The 24,351-nt window shown below is 42.6% G+C and overlaps 1 protein-coding gene across 1 annotated transcript in view; it reads left to right on the top strand.

Moving 5' to 3' along the window:
• Nucleotides 1-24,351, top strand: part of LOC130479577 (sodium/hydrogen exchanger 10-like) — a 144,604-nt gene that overhangs the window by 100,599 nt on the left and 19,654 nt on the right. The window contains exons 17-20 of the mRNA XM_056851973.1: nucleotides 4,472-4,523; nucleotides 7,067-7,215; nucleotides 10,095-10,220; nucleotides 10,581-10,679. Of these exons, the coding sequence (XP_056707951.1) occupies nucleotides 4,472-4,523; nucleotides 7,067-7,215; nucleotides 10,095-10,220; nucleotides 10,581-10,679 (426 nt within the window). The remainder of the gene's footprint in view (nucleotides 1-4,471; nucleotides 4,524-7,066; nucleotides 7,216-10,094; nucleotides 10,221-10,580; nucleotides 10,680-24,351) is intronic.

The raw sequence follows: 24,351 nt of genomic DNA, 5'->3' as shown, positions 1-24,351 counted from the left end.
ACGCCGCCTCTCTCCTAGCGATCCATATTGCGGGCAAGAGCAATACGTTAGCCCACGGGTCGCAAAAGCACGGCTTCCGAGCCGCATGCGACTCTTTGAGCCCTTGAGTACGGCTCTTTCCAGTCCCACCCAGCTGGCCTGCGGGGGTTTGAAGTGCTTCCCACCCCTTCCTCTTCCCAGTTTCCAGCCCCGCCCCTTTCCTCTCCAGCGGGTGGTCTGGGGGCCGTCTGGTGTCCGTCCGGGCCCGTCTTCCCACTGGCCGGCCCGAGAACTACCTCCCCCCGGGGCCTCTTCTAGGCTGCCCCGCTTTGGCTCCCCTCTCCCTTGTTGTAAGGGCCGCCTGGTGCTGGAGCCGTCGGCGTCTGCGCGCCGGCCTGCTGGGGCTTTGCCGAACCCAGTCTTTTAGGGGCGTGGGTAACCTCTTTGTCTGCTTTGGGGGAAAACATAGAGGGCAGCGGGCATCTCTCCAGACCATTTCATGATGGATTACATCTACTATCAAGTTGGCCTACGACTTTGCCCATTGGGAATGTCCTCCCATGATCAAGGCTCATTCTACCAGAGCGTATGAGGCCTCCATCGCCTTCTCCTCAAGAGTTGATATCCGGGACATCTGTAAAGCTGCCACCTGGTCCACTCCATCCACGTTCATGAAACACTATGCTGTGGATGTGGATTTAGCAAGAGATGCAGCAGTGGGACGTTCAGTGTTGCAGTCCTTATTCCGGTGATTGTCCCACACCCTCCATCCTGGTAAGCGAGTTCGCTATTCTCCCAATGTGGGACTGCATAGAAGCCATTCAGATGAAAAACAGAGTTTCACTTACCTGTAACTGTTGTTCATCTGATGGATTTTCTATGCAGTAACACATTCCCTCCCTCCTTCCCCGCTGTGGGACCGTTCCGCTAGTACGAGTGGATAGTTCTGTGGCAGCAGGTTGGAGAACTGGAGGGAAGAGTGCTCCCTCCTCCTTGGGTCATGTGACCGAGGGGCGGGGAGATTGCATGCCCTGAGGGGAGGGGGAGCACTCTTTTGGAATTTGCTAGAAGCTAACAATTCTTATCCGTGGCTGGCCTGCGCAGTCCCAATGTGTTACTGCATAGAAGATCCATCAGATGAACAACAGTTACAGGTAAGTGAAACTCTGTTTTTCTAAGGTTACACAACCCATGTGATGTGAAGCCAGAAGAAACATACAAGCCAGAGCATGTGAGAATGCAGAGTTCACTGTGGAACAGATTCTGGCCATCATTATAGAATATAGGACAAGTAAGGTAAGGTAAAGGTCCCCTGTGCAAGCACCGGGTCATTCCTGACCCATGGAGTGACGTCACATCCCAACGTTTACTAGGCAGACTTTGTTTATGGGGTGGTTTGCCAGTGCCTTCCCCAGTCATCTTCCCTTTACCCCCAGCAAGCTGGGTAGTTATTTTACCGACCTCAGAAGGATGGAAGGCTGAGTCAACCTTGACCCTGCTACCTGAAACCAACTTCCGTCGGGATCGAACTCGGGTCATGAGCAGAGCTTGGACTGCAGTACTGCAGCTTACCACTCTGTGCCACGGAGCTCTTATAGGACAAGTAGCAAAGTTCAAAATCAAAAGATTTTTATAGTTGTAATCTTGGAAAGTGTGTCAAGGTGGGGACTTAGGTGTATAAATGGATAAGCAAGAGGAGGAAGCAGTGTGTTCAGTGTCTTGGGAACTGTTAAGTCCACGTGGGAAGGGTTCACGAGGTCGAAGACGGAGTTCAAAAAACAACTGCGTTTATTGATTACAGGACAGAACCGGTTAACACAATGAGCAACCCCTGTTTATATGCCCCCCTGGCCGCCTGCTGCCGCTCCCCCCTTGGTCCGTGATAGGGGGACCTAACCTCCTGGTGGCCAATGGTATCTGGTGGCTTAGAGCCAATGGGGTCCGTTTGCTCAACCAATAAGGTAAGCAGGGGTTAGGAGCCTTCGTACAGAACTCAAGCTCCTAGGTCTCCCCTTGCTTACTCCCCAACTATATACATACACAACAGGAACAATATCAAATAAAATAAGAGAGAGGAGGGTTCCAGCTGTGCAAGGCTTTGTCATTGGGACAGTGTCAGTCTCGTCAGTAAAGGGGGACTTTGGAAAGCACATCTAGTAGTCCAAACTGGATTGCTGAGAAAGCCAGTCCATGGCAAGAAATGAAATGGAGTCTTACCACTTAGGAGTGTGGATCCTGTGTTCGGGAAGTGCTATTACCCAAATTCTCAGTGCCGCTCTAAGCCTGGCCTTGATTGGGATACAGCGGGGTACAATTTTTTAAAAATAAATAAATAATATCCTATGGGCCCTGCCCTGGATGTCCCAGGCTAGCCCAGTCTCATCAGATCTCAGAAGCTAAGCAGGGTTAGCATTGGTTAGTACTTGGATGGGCAACCACCAAGGAAGTCCAAAGGGTGCTAAGCAGAGGTAGGCAATGGCAAACTACCTCTGTTCATCTCTTGCCTTGAGAACTCTATAGTCACCATACGTCAGCAGTAAATTGATGGCACTTTCTACCACCACCGTGACATGTTCTGTTTGTCACACTGATTACGTACTGGAAGTCCTTCATTAACAATCTGATATGCAGACACTGGCCAGGACTTCACTTTGGGATAAATATTCTATTCCAGTGAGCATTACTGTATTAGATATAGTCCTGTTTCTTCTGCTGGCTCTCTGACATAATTCTGATGGCCAGGAACCTGTTAATTGGCCTGATGTGACACACAGAGTGATGCTGGTCTTATTACCAATATGGAGGAGACAAGCCAAAATTGAAGCTGCATCATAACACCTTTCATTTTCTACCAAAGTAGAGGTCCATATAGTGGGATACTATTCATCTTTCGTTTCTGTGTCCTTATCCAACATTAAAAGAAAAACAACTGATTAACTGCCTGATGCAAACATACTGCTGACAATAGCCAGAAGATAGGGAGCATGCCTCACCAGGCTTATTTCTCCCTTTGCTTTCATGTGTGTGAATTCTTCAGCTAATTAACAGCAATTATGATGTAATATTACATCTACACTGGCACTAACTAGTGGAGATGAAATGCTGCACTATAGTTAACAATATTGTATGTGGTGGGGGAAGGAAAGCTCAAGAGTGAAGGTGATAAGGAAATGGAGAGTGGTGTCTATCTCATAGTTCATCCCCTTAAATATTCATAAGGTTCAGATCTGGTAATCAAGGTGGTGGTGTTACATGGAGCTCTACCCATATGCTGTCTTCAGCTTTTCCTCTTTCCTTCCAACTGCTACCTCTATCCAGGAAAAGTATGGCCCAGTTGCATGATGCCAGCTGCCAGGATGCAGTGTGGTATTGACAAGGATTTACGGGAGCATCTCATTTTTCACTGTACACCCTTCCCCACACTATTTCTTCTTTCCCTTTTCTTGGCTACCCCCATATTCTAACCTTCTCCCGATTCCTTCTCTCCATCTCACCAACTGGTTATATTTATTATTTATTTACTTCATTTATACCATGCTTTTCTCCACAATGGGGACCCAAAGAGGCATATATCATTCTCCCCTCATCCATTTCATCCTCACAACAACCCTGTGAGGTAAATTAAGCTGACAATGTGTCACTGGCCCATGGTCACCCAGTGAGTTTCCATGGCAGAGTGGTAATTCAACCTGTGTCTCCCAGATCTTGAAACTCCCAGATCCTGAAACTTTGAAACTCTGATCTCTACCCCTTACTGGCTTTCGTGGGGTGGTTGCTGAAGTAGTCAGTGCTGGGTGAATTTTGCAAGTTATATAGTAGCACGTCACCCTTGGTGGCTGCCAAGCCTAGCTCCAAGGAGTCCTCTTTCAAAGGCCAAAACAGCCCTGGAAGGGGGCCTGCTACTTCCCCCTGCCAGAACCCAAGGCTTTAAGGCTGCAATACTGTTGTGGTTGCCTAGAAACAGGCACTGAGAGCATTCATTTCTTAAAGCTACACGTGCTGCTCCTATCATTTGTGGGGGTTTAATTTTTAAAATTTAGTTTGCACATTTTTGTGTGTGTGTAAAGTGCTGTCAAGTCACAGCCGACTTATGGCGACCCCTTTTTGGGGGTTTTCATGGCAAGAGACTAACAGAGGTGGTTTGCCAGTGCCTTCCTCTGCACAGCAACCTGGTATTCCTTGGTGGTCTCCCATCCAAATACTAACCACGGCTGACCCTGCTTAGCTTCTGAGATCTGACGAGATCAGGCTAGCCTGGGCAATCCAGGTCAGGGCTTGCACATTTTTATACAAACTTTTATTTTAGAAAAATTTGGCTTGTCTGTCTGTGGCCCCAGTCTCTGGATTTAAGTATCCACAGATGGGGCTGTACTGAGAATTAGCTATACTGATTATTATTGTTGTTTAGTGTTAATAAAAAATAACATCATTTTGCAATGGGGTGTGTATTTTTCTTAGCATAAGAAATATTTCTCTTTCTCTAAAAAAACAGGATTTTAAAAAAATATTTGATAAGAACAAACAAGATGCCATGAAGGAGTTAGGTAAGCATTTATAGAGGTATCTTACACTACAAGTTTTTATGTTGTAATTATTATTTCTGTTGAAGGAGTTTACATTTATTTAGTCCAAATATCCAAAGTTTAAATAAAATTTGCTTCCCACCATTCTCACAATGGTGGGGAAAGGTTCGGCAACATTGTACTCTTTGGGGAGTCTTTGCGGGGCTCTGGGGGGCTGTTTTTTGAGGTAGAGGCACCAAATTTGCAGCGTACCTGCTGGTGCCTCTCCTTACAAGAACCCCTGAATTTGGTGAAGATTGGGCTAGGGGATACAATTTTTACCAAACTCAGGGGTTCTTGTAAGGAGAGTCACCATCAGCTACGCAAAGACTAATATGTCGCCATGCTCTTTGATTTTTAAAGACCTTGGTTCCGTTATACCATATGAAAAGTCTTCGCAGGGCTTGCGGGGACTGTTTTTTGAGGTAGAGGCACCAAATTTTCAGCATAGTTGGTGACTGTCCTTACAAGAACCCCTAAGTTTGGTAAAGACAGTCCATGGGAAATTATGGGGAATGAATGGGGACACCCTCTGATCTAATCTTTACCAAACTTGGAGGTTCGTCTAAGGAGAATCATCATTTGGTGACTGTACCATAACCCCACCAGAGCCCACAAAGATTTTCCATAGGGTTTAATAGACCCCAAAATTTTTGGATATTTGAAAAAAGCTGGAAACACCCCCCCCCCCGATTTTCTGGAAAATTTCAGTTCTGTTAAACCCGATCTCAAAAATACTGATTTTTTTTGGGGGGGGGCATACCATTATTAGTATTATTTGAGTTAGATCCTACATTGCAGTAGTGGAAAAAGCTCATACACCTTCTTTGCCTTCCTCTCTGCTCAATGCCCCTTGCACATAATTAAACATATCTGAAAAAATTCTGAACAAATTTGTTCACACAACTGAAGTAAGGAAAGAGAAAAAAGGCAAAAGCAGAAATAGGGGGAAATCCCCACCCTTGCCCTTCCACTAGCAGAGCAAGTTCACCTTGAGGCCTGCTTTGCTGGAGGAAGAGAGGAGCAGATTGCCTTACATTTGGCATTTTGACTGTGAAAAATGCCTGACTCTCAGTATCAGGTTTCTGGTGGTCCTTTCTATAATACCTAGGGGTGTGCAAAAAAACACAAAAAACCCCGGTAAATTTCGAGAGCGGGTTTATTTTATTTTTTTAGTAAACCTAAAATAAGCCAAATGCCCATACCAGTAAACGGGTATATCAGCTTTATTTCCGGGTTCCCCCCCAAAAAAATCAGAACCATTATAGTCTATGGGGATTTCCCCCCAAAGCTCCTGTGGGGGCATTTTTGGAGGTAGAGTCAACAAATTTGCATTGTAACTGCAAGGGACTCTCCTTAGACAGACACTAAGTTTGCTGAAGTTTGGGGCAGGGAGTCCAATTTTATGGGCCCACAAAGGGGTCGTCCCCATCCTCCAGGCATTTACGAGACTAGCTGTCAATCGGTTTTAAGGTTCAGAAGGTCAGCGTTACCAAGGACTTGTGGAAAGAGCCAATTAGCAGGCTGGCCCCTAAGAGTCTGGGGGCTCCATTTGTATCTGGGTCTCTTTGCGTGATGTCCATGCACATTAGCTTCCAAACAGGAAAACGGCTTAAATGCAAGAAAAATAAGGCACAGAAAACATTTCTTTTGGGGAAATGACTTCCTGTGAACTGTTCTTTAATACAGTCATAAAAAATCTGATTTAAAGAGATGGTCACGGTGCAGGGTGACCTTCACTTTGAGAGCAGGATTTCATGGGAGGCATGATAGCAGAGCCAGCCGAAATCACAACCGAGGCGGCTCTTCTGAAGGAGATTCCTCATCTGCGCAGGTAAGGAGTCTTCTTCAGAAGCCAGATCAGCAGTTATTGAAGTTGGTGCTTTTAGTTGGAGGATATATCCCTCTGGATGGGACCTGGTGAGCCCCATCTTTTACATGCTATCCAGATTAATCCACTGAATGGTGATGAATAGTTTGGTCTGGCCAAGTTGGCTCCGATTACACAACCCCTACCTCAAAAGGGCCCCAAATAACAAAACCAGTGAAAGATAGAAACATCTAAAATGCATCTGAGCAAAGGCAAATAGGTAAAACCTGAATATCTATTCAGCTTTTTGGGAATCACCTATTCAGCTTCGGTAGATTCCCAGGTTTTGGTATTTGGCAAAAATAAAACCCAAACATTGCTGAAACGGCTAATTTTAGGTTTATTTTCAGTTCAGGTTTATCGATATGCACAGCCCTAATAATGCCACAAGGTCTTCCTGCTGCCACCTCACAGGGTGATAAATTATAGATAAGTAAAATATCCCTTTTGTTAAGAAAAATATCCTACTAAAATCAATAAAACTGAAAGAAATAGGGCTTGCAACTATGCAAATAAGGGTTTTCATAAAATAAGGGTTTTCATAAAAGGGATCAATAGATCACTATAGTAAGCATTACCATCTAGGTAATTTTCAATAATTGAGCTATCATCAAACATTTCTTGCATGAAAAATTAACATTTTTGTTTGTTTCAGGACTAATGCAGCATGAGTATCCAGAAATTGTTACTGCTGTGAAAACTAAACAAGCAGTCCAAACAGTGCTAAACGCAGCTTTTGAAACTCTTAAATTCATGGTATCTGGAGGAATTGTTAATGAATATGAAGGAAGAGAACTGCATGAGGTAATTTTTTTAATGCCCAAATAAATATGTATGTATACAGTTTATACACATAACAAACATGTGTGATGGGATTGCTTTTGGGTCACATCCTTTTGGAATAAAATCTTGAAGGAAATACAGTGCAATCCTAAGGGCTGCCAATGTTGCTGCAGCTGGCCACTGATGTAACTATGGCACCACTAGCCTGCTCCTTAAAGAGTTTCATTAATGACTGGGTGACAGGAAAAGGAGCATGTAGCTGGGTTTCTGAGGCTGCAACCACATCAACATCCCCAGCAACTGCACTGTGGCATTCCACTCTGGTATTTTATTGCATCCACTGGGCAGTGACGGATAGGGCAGGCAGAACCAATCAGAGGGCAGCAGGCCTGGGGGCCTAGCCCTATGTTTGTCACAGCTAAGGGGCCAGAAAGAAGCATGGCCAGGGATCGAGGCACTCCATCCGTGGCAAACTCCCTCCCCCTTGAAGGGACTGAGTCCTGCCATCAGTCACTGGGCAGTTTACAGAGTTGGCAAGGGCCCCAGGATGCCCCCCAAGCAGGCCCAGATGAAGCCCCAAGCTAATCCAACAGCCTTTTTTCCCTCCAGTGGAAAAGCAAGGAGGCATGCCTGCGAGCAACCACAGGTCAATGCCTCCCACACCAAGAACCAACAGAAGCCCTACACAACCATACCACAACCCAATCCATTGGAACCACAAACCACATTGCAAAGCCCAACAGAACCAATCTAAAAAACATACAGAAACACAACACAAGAAAATCAAAACAGGGTCCACTTTTACCAACCCAGATGAAGCCGCAAGCTAATCCAACTTGCAGGTGCCCAGCAAAACCCAGGCACGCTCTGGCAGCACAAGCCCAGCAGAACCCATGTCCAACCACACAATGCCAGGTAAAAAACATCCTCCCAGACAAGGTCAAACAACTACAAAAGAAACCCTCTGCAAACCACTTAAAACAACACAACAGCAAAACAACAACAAGAAGAAGGAGAAACAAACAAAACCAGCACCTCAGGCCTTACAAATCTCCCCCCCCCCATCCCAAACCAGAAAAAGACAAGGGGGGCATGGAAAGGAAAATAAAGGAACCAGATCACCTTTTTATGCTCTTTGACCATGCACAGACAATTTTGCAACAAATCCAAGCAAAAAACACCTTCTGTGATTGGCCAAAGAGCAGTGTTGTCCTTAACCTAAAGTTCCATTGGCCACTCTTACTTTCTGCCCCCACTTCCACCCTCCCCTTTTTATATCCAGATTAGGACTGCAGCAGTCCAGCAAAAATGCAATGCAAAATGCATTGCAGCCATTGGCCAAATAGGAAAGCTCCAGCGAGCTCTTCTATTTGTCCCTTCAAAATGCCTCTCCCCTCCCTCCTGTTGCCCTGGAAACCTGCCATGGGGCAGGAAAAGGGCAACAAGAGATTGCTCCTTCCTGAGCAATCCAGCAAAGGGGGGGCACCTTTGCCAGCCCAGCAGAACCCACCTGGAAGCCCAGCAGAGCACCAGCCAAGGTGAGTTTAAGGGTGTGGGTGTGTTAAATTTAAAGCCTTATCGCCAGCCTCATAAATGGGCTTTAAAAATTTGGGGGTGGATTCCCCCCCCATGGCTTTACATGGGCTATAGAAAAGCCGAAAAAAACCAAATGTTTTTCAACTTTTCAGTTTTCAACTATTTGGCTTTATCTGAATAGCCAGGTTTTATTACGGCCAACAATAAAGCCGAAAAAGCTGTTTATTTTTGGTTTGGCATATCTGAATGCACAGCCCTAATGCCCAGTACTGCTAAGTGCCCTCTCTGTGCTTTTCTTGCCACCAAAGTGGCTTACCGCTCGCTCTAAGTCTGCACAGTAGGGAGTTCTGAGACAATACCTTACCTAACCTTGTGAGTTACGCTGCATGGTAGCTAGGGTTTTTGTAGGGCTGGGGGGTGCAGTTGGTTGCTGGAGAGGGGACTTGCCCACCACAGGGGAGGGAGGCAATTAGTTGCTCCCTAAGTCAGCATCCTAGCAGCTCCTAGTCTTATGGATGTATCTGCACCAGTGGTGGGCACTTTATTTTTCACTTCCATGGGTGCCTATGGGCTGCATCATGTTTTTGATGGCGTAACTTTATGCCTCTGACGGGGCATTCCAAGGCTGAAACAGCTTTGGAAGCCAACTAAATGCATCCATGCCCTCAGGCCCGCCCACAGCCACGTTGGCACAGGCACCTATGCCTATGTTCCATTGATTGGCCGCTGCAGGGCTGTGATGGTGCCCAAGAGTGGTGGAGTGGAGCTAGGAGTCTGTGCTATCATAACTGACTCTTACGTTTGTGTATATTTGGTATACACTGGTGTAACACTCATTCCACTCCCTAAGCGCTCCCCCCACCCCCGCTTAGGATTGCACTGACAGTGGATGACAAATATTCAACTCTCAGTAGATCCAAAAGTAATATTACTTGGGCCAATAGTAGACCATGTACTGCACAAACATAGATGCTGGCTTTAATGGAAACAGGATGTGGCTGGCTGGTATCAAGTTGTACTTTTCACATGTTGGGAAGAGGAAACAAAAATTAGAAGCCGCGAAATGAAAATATAACAACCAACAGTGAATCTAATGTCTCTCTGATGGCAAACATAATGTTCAAGACCCTTTAAAAAACTGACTGCAAAGGAATAATGTAGTACTCTGTGTATTAGTGGAGATTAACTTCAGTTGATACATTATGTAAATAGTCAATATAAGCCAAATTGTTGTGGTGTTGTGCTTACATATAAAAGTAGTTTCACAGTCGGTAAATCCTCGTGAACTAATCTGTACTAAGAAAGCATATTTTATGTTAAAAAGAAATTTACGTTGTTTGTATAAGGGTAATTTTCTTGTTTAGATGATCCTATTAAAACAAAAACAGCTTGCAATGCTTCCACCTATGATTGCACCACCTACTGCAGAGGAACTTCTACGCAATGTCATGTGGTTACAGAATGGCAAAGACCGCATAGACTTTATTCAGGTAATGTCTGAATTCAAAACCTTGCTGTCAAATACATGTTTAGCTCATAAAAATACACTGTGCCCTGCTCCCAGAAGCTGTCAAACTTGTACAGCCTAAACCCTGAGTGAGTATGTCCGGATCGCTCAAACATTGCCTGCCCAATATTTTATCTGTAAAAGATCTTCCACAGTTTTCTAATTATAATCCTGCAAGTATTCTTTCATTCTCCTTTTGCTGTAATCTAAAAATAAACTTTCAAAGCATTCTTTAAAATATGAAATTATGCCTCATATACCATTTTGTGCATATGTTCATTAATGGACTGTATAATCTTGATAATGTTTCCTGTATGCTGTATATTCTATTTGCTATTTTCAGAAAAAAGCAAGAATTATTTGTTATGACTATGGAGATATCATATGTGAAGAAGGTGAACTTCCACGTGGCATTCATTTAATTACATCAGGAATGACAAAGGTAAGCTACAATTACACACTAAACCTTGAAACTTTAACTGTGGCATAAAGAAAGAAAAATCACTTGGTATGGTGAAACTAATTGGACAATACAACCAGTAATTTCTCATTGCTAGTATTTGTGCATTCTGCTTTTTATTGGATGTTTCTGTCATGATCTTTACTCATCTGCTGATGCTATCACCACTGTCTGTGTCATATTTCATCATATTCAACATGAGTTTTAATTCACCTGGGCTCTTGTTCTCTACTCTGTTGGTTACATCAGCTCCCTGGTGAACAGGGCACATTTCACTATCCAACCGTGATAGAAAACACTAGGGGCTTACTTTATCTGTCTCCTGTTGAAGAGATCATTCAGGTCAACAGCAGACAAATTCTTAACTTTGAAGGGCAAATATCCCAGAGCATTCTGCAAACCTAGGGAATTTAGAAGTAGGTGCAGATGAACCATTCTAATAAACACCCTTCCTGGTTTGAGCAGAAGTTCTGAGCAGGATTGTTTTTAGGTTGCCAACAACCTGGAGAAAAAAATGTCCTGTCCCTTTTACACTGACCTAGTGGCAAGCTTTATGCCAGGTGATGTTATTTAGCTTTGTGCCATGAAAAGCTTCATTTGCCCATTTCAACACATTATTTTTATTTATTTATTTCAGTTTCTACACCAGCCCAAGGTTATACAGCAGGCTTCCATAGCAGAGCAAGGACTTGAAACCTGGGTCTCCCAGATTCAAGACTAACAACTGTACCATCAGCCTAAGACTGCTGATTTTAATAGGCTTAGACTGGTGTAATTCAGAATAGGATTAGATTGCAATTTGCCTACTCCTTTCAGGAATGCATATGATTAAGTGCTTATGGTCTGTGTCAGATTAAACCTGTGTTAAAGGGACAGGATTTTTTTTCTTCGGGTTGTTGGCAACTCTAGTTCAAACCCTAAGAGTTAGGTGGCTTACAGAACAATCCTTAAACAGATCTACTTACAGCCTGAACCTGGAGCCTCAAGACCAGAAGCCTGGGCCTGGAAAAACATAATGATTTTTTTTTTCTAGAGAGACTTCCTTTCCATTTGACCAAGTTAACAGTGCAAAATTGTTGCTCTCTTTCCCATAACTATTCAAAATATATTCAGACGTCCTCTGTTATGTTGTTTGCAATCACAGTGAAATCCCTTTGTGAGACTCACTGATTTAGGTCACCAATCTTTTGTAGCAGCAATTCAGATATTAAAGTTCCAGTCCAGCACAAGTCCAGCTTGCGTTAGTATTTGTATGTTTGTTTAAATATTTGTATCCTTCCTTTCCTTTGATTTCAAGGCAACAAAACATTTCAAATTAAAGGCAATTAAAAAAAAAAAAAGAACAACCAAAGATATCTGTTTGTATTCCATTAAAAGCCCTGGAAAACAATCCTTGCAGCGCCTTCTGAAAATCTCTTTAGGAAGCCCATTCCACCGAGTAGGAGCCGTGATGTAAAATGGCCAGGCTCTGGTCACTATACTGAGTGGGGAACAGCAAGTAAGTGACAGCCCGAAGTCTGTGTTGGCACATGAGAACATATGATATGTGGGTCCCAGGGCACAAACAGCTTTTAAAGGTAATAAACAAGCACCTTGAACTAGTAAACAAACTGGCAGCCAATGTAGCTGTTTAAAAAGAAGCAACATATGTTCCCATTGGCTAGCCCCTTACAATAACCAGGCTGCCGCATTCTGGACCAGCTGCCGTTTCTGGGTTATCTTCAAGGGCAGTTCAGTGTAGACAACATTGCAGTAATCCAACTGTGAGGTTACAAAAGCATGGGTCAGTGTAGCCAACCTCCAGGTACTAGCTGGAGATCTCCTGCTATTACAACTGATCTCCAGCCGATAGAGATCAGTTTCCAAGGAAAAAATGGCCACTTTGGCAATTGCACTCTATAGCATTAAAGTCCCTCCCCTCCCCAAACCCCAACCTCTCAGGCTCTGCCCCAGAAATCTCTAGGTATTTCCCAACCCAAACCTGGTAACCTTAATCAACACCCCCAACTCTTAACTGGCCAACTCCACTCCATGCAGGACAAGTGGATCCAGTAAAACAGCGGTGCTCACTCTGCGGCCTACAGAAAGCCATATTCACGATTATTCGCAATTACCTACCAAGAGCCATATTTACCTCCATGATGCTTGTACCTCAAGGCGGCTCTCCACTTACCCATTCCGCTGGCGACAGCAGTTTCAATTTGGGACAGCGCTGGGGGGGTGGGGACTCCTATGGAATGTTATCTGTTTTTCAGTGCGAATATCCTGTCTTAAGAAGCATTTCAATTTCACCAAAGAGAGGACTGGTTTTCATGCCTCACCCCTGGATAAGGAAGGGCGTAAGATTGACAAGTTGGGGAGGAAGGTTTATTCTCCTAGTGCCATGGGTCTCAGGGTTGCCAACTTCACCATGATAATGGGGAGGTACCAGATGTTCCTATCAGAGCGGATGGTGCCATGCATCGACCTCCTCCCCAACAACAAAAACATGCTTGGTCAAGGTGATCTCAGAAGTCAGGAATGGGCTCTTAAAATCACACCTTTTGCCACTGAAAAGGGGCAGTTTTCTACAGTGAATGGTATACCATTTTTCTAAATGCATCTGCAAGTAGTAGTATATTTGTCACTGTTTTTCTTCTGAGGTTTGGAAAGTTCATCTTTGAGTTGTTTTCCTTCAAATTTCGAAGAACACTATGGTTTTATTTATTATTGAAATTTTGCAGGCTCCCTTTAATCCTAAATAATTTAATAAAGTCAAATTAAATAAAACAGACAAGCACAAATATCCCTGGCAGACAGCTAGTTTACCAGTTTTCCTGTATAATTCAATAACATTTATCCAAATGAAACGTGATTGTATTAAAAAAGCAAGAAACATTTAGTATTGAGATATAAATATTTGTATCTTAATACTAAATGGTTCTTTATTTTTCAATATACTCTACTTCTATAATTAATTGTGTGTTTCAAAAGATAAATGATGAGTGTACACTTCAGGAAATTACTATCAATACATTGTGATATATATTTTATTTATAATTTCTAAACCAATATACTCTTATGTTTCTAGTTTTTATATTTGCTTCTCAGCAATAAATGGGTGTAGCCCATTAAAAAATATTACCAGCAATAAACATTTTCATATCACACCTTTCTGATACCAGGTAACATATTCCACACTTTCACAGCCTGCAGTTAATTTTATTCTACGTCTCCTTCCTCCACTTCCCCTTATGTTCAATGCAGCTGGTGTACTAGACCATGGTTGCTTTCTCCCTTCATGTTAGTTTTAAAATAATAAATAATAAAAGAATACAATCTTAGGGCCAGGGATTACCAACAAGTTGTCACTACTATAGTGAGGTAACTTGTCAAAACCCTTTTGAAATTCCAAGTATATAATGTCTACTGGGTCAGTGTTATCTACATACTTGTTCAAAGAACTCCAAAAGATTGGTGAGACAGCACTTCCCTTTGCAAAAGCCATGCTGATTTTCCCTCAGCAGGTTTCTTCTGTGTGCCTAATCATGCTATCTTTGATTACAGTTTCTACTAATTTGCCTGGGACAGACATTAGGCTAACTGGCTTGTAACTTCCTGGTTTCCCTCTGAACTCCTCTTTTAAAATTAATGTAACATTTTCTACTCTTCAGTCTTTTGGTACAGTGGTTGAATTTAGTGAGAAATTACATATATAGGTTAGTAGAACAATCTCACATTTGAGTTCCCTAAGAACTCTTGGGTATATGCCATCAGGACCTGGAGACCTATTGGTTTCTTATTTCCCCAATAGGTCCAGAACTTCATCTGTTATCACCTCAATTTGATTTAGTTCTTCAGACTCCCTTCCTGAAAACAGTGGTTGTGGCATGGGTAGAAGCCCCACCATCTTCCATAGTGAACACAGAAGAAAAAAATCATTGAGCTTCTCTGCCATCTTCCATTGGCAATCTTTATTCTTTGGTCATACAAAGAAGCCTTTTTTTGCTTTTTATAGCTTCCTTGACTTTTGTTCATCATCGTGGCTTCTGTGCAGTCCCACATGGGAACTGCGCTTGCCGCAGAGCGCAGTTCCCATGTGTGCCTGCACAGAAGACCACTAGATGAACAGCAGTTACAGGTAAGTGCAACTCTGTTTTATTAACCATGCAGGCATTCTTTTGGACTTAGCCTTTCCTAACCTAGGGACTACATTTTATCTGGGCTTCAATTTGTGTGGTTCTAAATAGCCTCCAAGCATCCTCTAGGGATTTGACTATCTTGTGTTTCCCTTTTCAGCTTTCTTTTAACTATTCTTCTTTTTTTTAAGTTCTGTCTTTTAAAATAAAATGTTACAGTTTTGGGCTTTAGGGGTAACTTCCCATTTACAAGAACTTAATAGCATTGAAGTCATTGTTCCCAAATGGTGCAACAACCTCTACATCTCTCACCAGGTCTTGAGCCCCACTCAAAGTCAAGTCCAAGATCACTACCCCTCTCTGTGACCAACTGTTCCATTGCACAGTCATTTATGATGACTAAGAATCTCATTTCCACAGCATGACTTGAGCACATGTTTATCCAGTCATTGTGAAGGTAGTTGAAGTCTCCCAGGATCACAACATTATCTGCTTTAGTCACCCCCCCCCCCTTATTTTCTTCTCCATCTCAAGATGAGTCTCAAGGGGTTGATCAGGTGGACAATAATAGATTCCCACTTTTATGTAAGCCTTAGGGCCCAGTATTTCTACCCATGTCACTTCTGTTGGGTAGTTCACTCCCCTAATATTTTCCAGCTTGCTTGATTCTATGTTTGCTTTGATGTATAATGCAACACCTCCCCCAACCTGTTCCTCCCTGTCATGCCTGTAGAGCTTATTTCCTGGGATGACTGTATCCCATAGATTTTCCCCATTCTACTATGTTTCTAAGATACCCACTATATCTAAACTGTCACTGAATACCAAGCCCTCCAACTCCCCCATCTTGGCTCAGAGACTTCTAGCATTGGCATATAAACACCTATAACATGTTCACCTCTGTAGCAACCTTCACCTCCCTTGGACTCTTTGTCCACATGACCCTTCTCCACCATCCTACCCTCATTCCTAAATTCTGTTGTACTCCTATCAATATTGCCCTGAGTGTTTGCACAATCATTCCTTTGGACTGACTTGTCCCAAACAGGAGGCTCCCCATCTTCTACTAGCTTTTTTCCTGGGATCACTTTAAAATGTGCTGTGCCATATTTTTGATATTAAGTGCCAGCAGCCTGGTTCCCTTCTGGTTCTAGTGAAGCCTGGCTCTTTTGTTCAAGTTTGACTTATCGCAGAAAGTTCTCCAGTGCCTAACAAATTAAAACCCTTCCTCCCAGCACCACTTTCTCATCCATGCATTGAAATCCTGATCTGTGTCTGTCTAACTGGCCCCATCACTGGTGGTCCTTTTCCTGGACGCCTTTTTCTTAGTATTCCCTTTCTGCACTTTTTCCAGTTCCACAATACCATTTTTAAGATGCAGCAATCAGAACTATATATGGTATTTCAAATGAGACCACACCATAGATCTATTCAAGGCCTTTGATTTTCAACTGCTTTCCTAATAGTCCTTAACATGGAGAATGCTTTGCTGAGTGCTGCCACTGTTGAATAAATAAATAAATAAATTTGAACTTAGATCTGTATGTCCCACTACGCATCACATAATATTTACTTACAGTGAACTTCATTTGCCACATTGTTTCCCACTTACCCAATTTACAGCTCTTCCTGGAGCTCTTCACAATCCACCTTGATTTTCATCATGCTGAATAGTTCAGTGTTATATTCAAATTTTGCCAATACACTGCTTATTCCCAATACCAGATAATTAATTAACAACTTTAATAGAGCTGGTCCCAGTACCCATTCTTGTAGAACTTTCCATTTACTCAGAAATCTTTGGTGACTTTATTAAAAGCTGTTCGGAAGTCCCAATTATATTCTTTCTACAAGAACACATGCTTGTTAACAGTCTCAAAGTACTCCAAAAGGCTGATGGTGCCGGACATCCTTCTGCAGAAACAATGTTCTTTTATGTTCCTAATAATCCTTTCTTTAATAACATTTTCTACAAATGTACCCATAAGAAATGTAAGGCTAACTGACTTGTAATTTCCTGCTTTCCCTCTAGACCTTGTTTTAAAAATTGGTGTAACATTTGCTGCTACATATACTGGTTAAAAGATCAACAATTTCACATTTGATTTATCTAAGAACCCTCATGTCCTGACCCAGAGACTTATTCATTGTTACAATAATCCTAGAACTTCATCTCATGTCACCTTGATTTAGGTCAATCCTTTGGATACCCTTCAGTGTGGGTAGATGTCCCATATTTTTTACAGTTGAAAGAAAGAAATCATTGTTTCTCTGCTATCTCCTCATTTTCTTTAACCACTTCACTTGTTTGTCTTGCAACCACCTCCCTGATTGGTTACCTACTCCTGATACATTTGAGGAAATGCTTATTGCCTTTCTTAACATTTTTAGTAATCTTCACCTTTGCTTGACTTATTGACAATTACTTTTGTTGTTTTGGCAGAACCAGGTGGGCAAACCTGCTTTTTCAAGGACACTTGTTTTGCCTTTTATGGCTTCCTTGACTTGGATAATTGGCCACACTGGAATCCTTTTAGACTTGCTGTTACTTTTCCTTACGTGAAGGGGCTTCAATCAGTGGGATTTGACTCTTCATTCTCCTCTTCAGCTATTTTCTGACTAGTCCATCTATTATGTAACAATCTCTCATTTGAACTCAAATGTTCTAGGGTTCAACTTCGAGGTTAGCTTGTCTTAGATATAAACACTGAATTGAATAGCCTTGTGGTCACTGATAAGCACAAAGAAGTTAAAGTTAAAACTAAAACTAATCTAAATAAAGCAAAAACAAAACTTCCCTCCTTGTGGATCATTGCCTACAATCATGCTCAACCAGAAGTCCCTGTCATCACTGTTCCCAGTTGGTGCATCAATATCTACATCTTGTACTAGATCTTAATCACCACTCTAAAAAAAGTCCAGAGTCAATATTCTAGTCAGAATCATTACTATCAGTTCCATGCAGAGCCATTTTTTATGTTCAGAAACCTTGTCTTGATCACATATTTATCCAGTCAGCTATCTTCACATTGTCACCCATTATTACATCATTTTCTGTTTTAATTGCCTTCTTTATTTCCTTATCCATCTCAAGATCACCCTCATGGTTTTGACTAAGTGGTGCCCTCCCATACTATCCAGCCTGCCAGTTGAATCTTCGTCACAAGCCCTGTTCTCTGGGCCTCCACCTACAGAGATAAGGTAGGTGGTGACCAGAGACAGGCTTTTTCAGCAGTGACATCTCCTCTGTGAAATATTTTGCTGTTGAGGCTTTCTTGCTGCCTATCCTCCTCTCTTTCCAAGATATCTTTCTGGTTCCAAGATATCTTGGAAGATATCTTTCTTTCCAAGATATCTTTCTCCTTCCTGGTTAACGTACCATTATGAAAGAATGAAGAAACTGGCAGCTGGTGGAAGGGAGTAGAACAAAGGGATGGCTAGCAGGGGTGAACTCCAATATGAGTAGACTGGAATTGAGATGGATCTGAGCCTGGCCTATAATAGTGGAGATCTCTAAACTGGAGAAGTTTATTCTGTATGCCCCAATTCCAAATTCATTTCAGTCACTAATCTTCATTAGGTCAACTGTGATGTGTTTGTGTCCCTTCTTAGTGGAAAGTACAGAATCCATGCTGGACATTTTTGTGTCTCTTCTACCATAGATCTGGATCATGATTAATTTGAATTCAAAGGTGCAAAGTAAAGGTTAACCACCCATAATGTTGGCAACCCTGCAAGCCCAGCTTTGCCAGGGAGAGCAGGATATAAGATAGATAGATAAATAAATAAATAAATAAATAAATAAATAAAATGTCAGAATGCCAGTCTGCATGCAGATCAGAATGGTGCTGCTGCAAACTACAAAGCAGAGCTGGGAAATTATTTGAAACAGAGGAGAGGCAGGCAGGAAAGGTAATCTTTCCTTACCTAAAATGTTGCTCTTTCAGTTCCTTCCCCCAGTTACTTTCTCTCAGCCAGGCTCCAAGACTAAATGTAAAAATCTCTGTGAGAAACATGACTTGTGGAAAAGTGATTTCTGTGGCCAATATGCTAATTAGTGAAATGGTTCCACACTGTCTGTTGCATCTTCGACCCCATTTTACAGGTCTGATGCTTGACCCACATTCGATGACATAGGTCCTTCCACTGCCCCAAGTAAATGCCATCTGGGAATTATCAGTTCCTAAGTGCAGAGGATGTACTTTAGCAGCCAATCCAGTTCACAGTGTTTACCTAGCTCGTGTATTTTCAGACATTTCAAAGGTGATGTCTATATCAGTGTGAGTTGGCTTCTATACCAGTGTGAGCTGACATGCAGCTTATATCACTAAATTAGGCTCATATTATCTCTGTCCTTTTTAACATCTTATCACATTTCTGAGCAGCCATAATTCAACTTTTAACACTTTAGAATTGTATTTATAAATGTAATCTTTCAGTGGGTGATCAGAAAATCTCAAATCTTTATATTCCAATTTACCTATACTGCGTTTATCAACACATCTTATTTTATGAAGCAGCAGTACACATTCCCTTTGGATAGCATAGAAAGTAATTTTTATATTAAATCTTCACAGGAATTTTTTGTTGTTGTTTTACTGTCCCCCTAACTGTCATAATGCCTTGCCTCAATTAATGATGGTAATTTTGTCTCCCACTCATTTACAGCTTTCAGATAAAAAGCACACAATACCTTTGTTCACCTCAGCAGGAAAAACCCAGTAAAATAATAAATTCCTTTTAGACTTCCATCACCCACATTTTTGCTTTGCCCAGAGATGTCTTTTCCCCTCTAAGCTTTTCTGAATTTATAATAATAAAGAAGGTTATGATTAATTTGTGGATAAAGTAACCTTTCTCAAAATGTACCCTACTCAACAAATGAACAAGCTGCTTACGGTAATTAAAGTAATGTCATCCTGTGCACAAATTGCTTGTGCTAATAAGGCTAATTGGCAACAGCAAGCATTAACTGTGATTACTCATATGTATCTAATGTCATCATCAGTGCCTGTAATTGGCTACATAGAGAAAAATTCACATCTGTTTTAAATCATGTGTACGCTGCCAAAAAATGTTCATTCCTATATTATATGAAAGGGATTCTTCAGATCTTGTGTAGTAATACAAAACTGGTTCATTAAAAATAATAATTGCTACATAACACTTTTAGATATTTTAGATATATTGTAGTGTGTTGTGCAACAAAAAAGTCACATTTGATAGTAAATTTTACAAAATATGATCAATCAGAAAATGGCTAAAAGATTAACAAAAAACACTGAAATGTAGGTCTAAAATATAACTTCACTTGTCCCTAAGCAATCAGTGCTCCTGTGAACGATCACATCTTACATTATCTCATGAGATTTCTAAAGTGAAAGTCCTGAGCATCATACAGAGATAAGGGGGTCAGATCCGGGAACGGCTAGAGAGTAGGGATGTGTGCTTGGGTACATCCAGTTTGAATATATACCTGAAAAATACCTTATTGGTATTTTTGGGATATATTTGGGATCCAGATCGATATTGAGGAATCTCAGTAATAATGGCATCCTGATCCCAAATATTTTCAGACATAGTAAGGAATATCCAGGGCCAGAGTTTTAAAGCACCAAACTTAAAGTTTGTTTGCTTTTTGCAGATTTCCCAGCCAACAGAAGGGAGGGGAGATGGGAGGCAGCTCTCAAAGGCAAATGGGATCACATGTTACTGGGAGCTTGCCAGTTTGAGCCTGCTGGGACTCTTTGATTTGACATTATCCTATTGGCTTGCACTGCCACATTGGTCCTGGGATCTGCTTGGCTTCTGTGGTTTGATATTGGGTATTTTGGGTTGGAAATAATGTCCCTTCCCTTGCTTCAATTAGTTTGGCTTGGATTATCTGGGTTGACATTGGATTTGGTGGATTTATCATGTTGACTTGTTGTTCTGCTGAGATTCTCTGGTTTGACACTGGTTCTGTTGGGCTTGTTGGTTCTGTTTTCATTGGGAGGCTTTCAGACAGTAGTTGTTTGCTCTTGTGTGTTTGGCTATTTTTTGTCCTGGAGAAAGCATGGAAATTTTCCCACCAGGGGAAACAATGAAGGATTGCTGGAGCACCTTATTAAGAGGCCCATAGAATTAGACTCTGCAGTCCAATTCACTCGAAACCTGGGTGCTATTGAGTGGACAGGCAGTCCTAAATACAACACAAATTTGGTGCCATTTGCTTGAAAAGCAGCCAGCCCCAAAAGATTCCCGATAGGGAATAATGGACTCAAATAATTTTAGAATCCTGGGATTATCCAAATCCGAATAACGAATTGGCATTGGAGACCTAATTATTCATCTGCTTGGCTTCTATGCAGTCCCACATTGGGGACTGTGAGGCGCAGGCCAGCCACAGATAAGATTTGTCAGCTTCTAGCAAAATCTAAAAAAGGAGAGTGCTCCCCCTCCCCTCGGGGCATGCAGCCTTCCCGCCCAGCGGTCACATGACCCAGGGGGAGGGAGCACTCTTCCCTCCAGTTCTCTTTCTGCCGCCACGGAGAGAGAACGTGTCTTTAGCTTCTCTTCATTATGGAGTCTATGAGGGCTCCTCTCTTCAAGAAATAATTAAGTCCGATTGTCACAGAGAAACTGCAGTCCTCAATAGTCCTTCGGAGGCATGCTGACTTAACCAGCCCACCCTTCCATATGACACTTGGTTGTGTATCTAGCACCTTGCCCTTGAGGGCACCTCCGTTGCGTATTGGGAAACCACCCCTTGAGGGCACTTTGCTCTTCAGCGATTAAACGATGCCTTTCTTGATCGTCTCAAGAAGGATAACCTCTAAGTCCTTGGGCATCGCCCCACTGTGCCAGCTTATAGCCAAGATACTTTGGCAGCCAGTCTCAACCATCCCGCCTATACAGGTACCAAGGTACCTTACACCTTTATTCTCACTTCTGCCCAGCAGGATAGAGAGTTTTTGGGCACACCTAGACCCAGGAAGGGTCCTAGCCCATCTCTCAACCGCCCTACAAACCTAAGCAGGCGTAGCTAGATGCTCAAGTGCTTTTCACAGACCGGTTATCTGATCGTTACAGTATATGATGTCCACCACTGATGGTAATTGGGTTCTCAAAATGATAAAGCATGGATGCTTTACTGAGCTCAAGACTTCTTCCCTACCTCTTTCCGGCTTGCACTACGTCGCCAGCTCCCACCCAACTCCTACAAGAGGTTCGGGAACTTCTACGGAAAGGGGACATCCGGGACATCCCCTCTGAGGATTAGGACTACGGGTACTATTCCCGTTTCTACCTAGTTGACAAAAAGAGGGGGAGCGCCCCTCTCTAGACCTGGGGAATTGACGACGCTGTCAAGATCCACAAATTCATATGTTGATCATATGTTAAATACTCAAGGTCCTGCCACTCCCAAATGAGCAGATATGGTTTGCTGTTGGGTTTGCGTGATGCATATTGCACACTGCAATCCACAAAGACTGTGGTCTCTGTTGCGTTTTCTCTGCAAGGGCACTATGGATATGCAGTTCGCTCTTGGTCGTGCTTCGGCACCTCTGCACTTTACGGCACCTCTGCAGCAGCACCATCCTGCCTGTGTTCCACCGCACCCAAAATAATAGGCATGCTCCTCTGATACTAGAGAGAATAGGTATGCAGCATGAATAGTATCCATTCTAACTAATAGCCATGAATACCCCTCTCCTCCATGAATATGTCCACTCCTCTCTTAAAGCCCTCCAAGCTGGCAGCCATCACCACATCCTGGGGCAGGGAGTTCCACAATTTAACTGTGTGTTGGAAAGAAAGCCAGATAGAACTGCTTCTCCCATTTTCGAGCCATATTCTGGCAACAAGCCCTCTTGGTTTTGGACAAATAGCAGAAACTTCTTTGGTTTTAGCAGTGGTTCCCATGTCATCTGTTCTAAGTAAGTCACTCTTCAATATACTGGCAAGACCCCTGGCCAATTTCAGCATCACCAGTAACAATCCTGATCCAGCATAGTGTGGTGGTTAAGAGGAGTGGTTTGGAGTGGTGGACTCTAATCTGGAGAACCAGGCTTGATTCCCCACTCCTGCACATGAACGGCGGATGCTAATTTGGTGAACTGGGTTGGTTTCCCCACTCCTACACTTGAAGCCAGCTGGGTGACCTTGGGCTAGTCACAGCTTTATTAGAGCTCTCAGCCTCACCTACCTCACAGGGTGTCTGTTGTGGGGAGGAAAAGGGAAGGTGAAGAGAAGCCTATATCTATAATGTACTGAATCAAGTTTCTGGATAGGTACATAGCACATTAATGTGATCTTACAGATAACAACTCAAAAGAATAGCAGTTACATGTAAGAAGCAGGGGGAGGGGTCAGCAGTTGACAGATCATAATATTAGAGTCCTTACAGACAGTGGAGCAACACTGGCTTGTCTGAATTTGAATAAGTGGGGGGTGGGGACCAATTTGGTCTCTTCCACACTGTTTTGATTCATTATTTGTAATTCCTGGAGGCCATGAAATAGTAGGAATTGCAAATATTTGACAAAAGGACAAAGCACAATGGAAAGAACTTCCAGATTATCGTTCTGTACATGAAACACCAATTTTAACATATCTACCATACTAAATGGTCAAAATCCTCTGGAAAAGGTACAGTGAGAGGGTTTAGGAAGCCCTGAAGAAAAGCAATTTGTCTCTTTTAGGCTAGCTTGACACACCTCCCTCCCCCTCCTTTTGATCTTCTGACAGTTCTAGCACCATAGTTATTAGGGGAATAAGTTTACAGAACAGATCAAGGCTGGAAGGGGTTGTCTTGATCAGAATTCTCCTGATACGTGTTCCAACAGCTTTTCCTCCTCTGGTTCACAGCATTCAGAAATAGGACGAAAGCTCCTCTTAATGGGCTGTATGCCCAATCCCCAGCTGAGATGTTCTATTTCCAAATGGCTAGATTTCTTGATGATAGGTTGGAAGAAAAGCACCTAACATTGATCCCATTGAGTTGGGGCTGGAGAGACATCTGTCTCGCTGTGGCTGTACTTGCCAGAATGACTGCTGGATTGTCTTGGGCTGTGCATATCCCACTCCTTGTGTTATTTTTATGGCTCTCACCTACCTCTGTGGGAAACCCATTCCCCTGTTTTGTTTTGCTTTGTCTGTGGCTACTTTTCCTTGCATTTGTTTGGCTAGTAGTTTTTTAACTGAAGCCAAAGGGTTGGAATGGTCTTGATAACCTGAGAGATCCAATTTCTATGGGAAGGAAGAGCAACTGAGGTCCCATAACCCTGGAGGGCTTATGGCTGTTGCCTTTTTTTTTTTTTTTTTTTACAGGAACAGGCATTGTTAGTGGTTTTGTGTGTGTGAGCATGCTCATGAAGGGAACTCTACGTTCCTTCCTTTAATAGACCTCTGGCAGCTGGCCCAGAAGCAGCAAAAATGGCTGGGTTGTTAAAAAATCTGCCACCTAAACGTGATAATCCTGCCTTCATTTCACTGCTGCCAAAGGATCTTTAATTTAGCTGAAACATCCCTCTCCCTCTCTTTTGTGAGTTCTA

Source organism: Euleptes europaea, chromosome 6 (assembly GCF_029931775.1).
Source record: "Euleptes europaea isolate rEulEur1 chromosome 6, rEulEur1.hap1, whole genome shotgun sequence".
Lineage (NCBI taxonomy): Eukaryota > Metazoa > Chordata > Lepidosauria > Squamata > Sphaerodactylidae > Euleptes > Euleptes europaea.
Note: the sequence above shows the minus strand (reverse complement) of the source record. Positions and strands in the feature narration are given on the sequence as shown.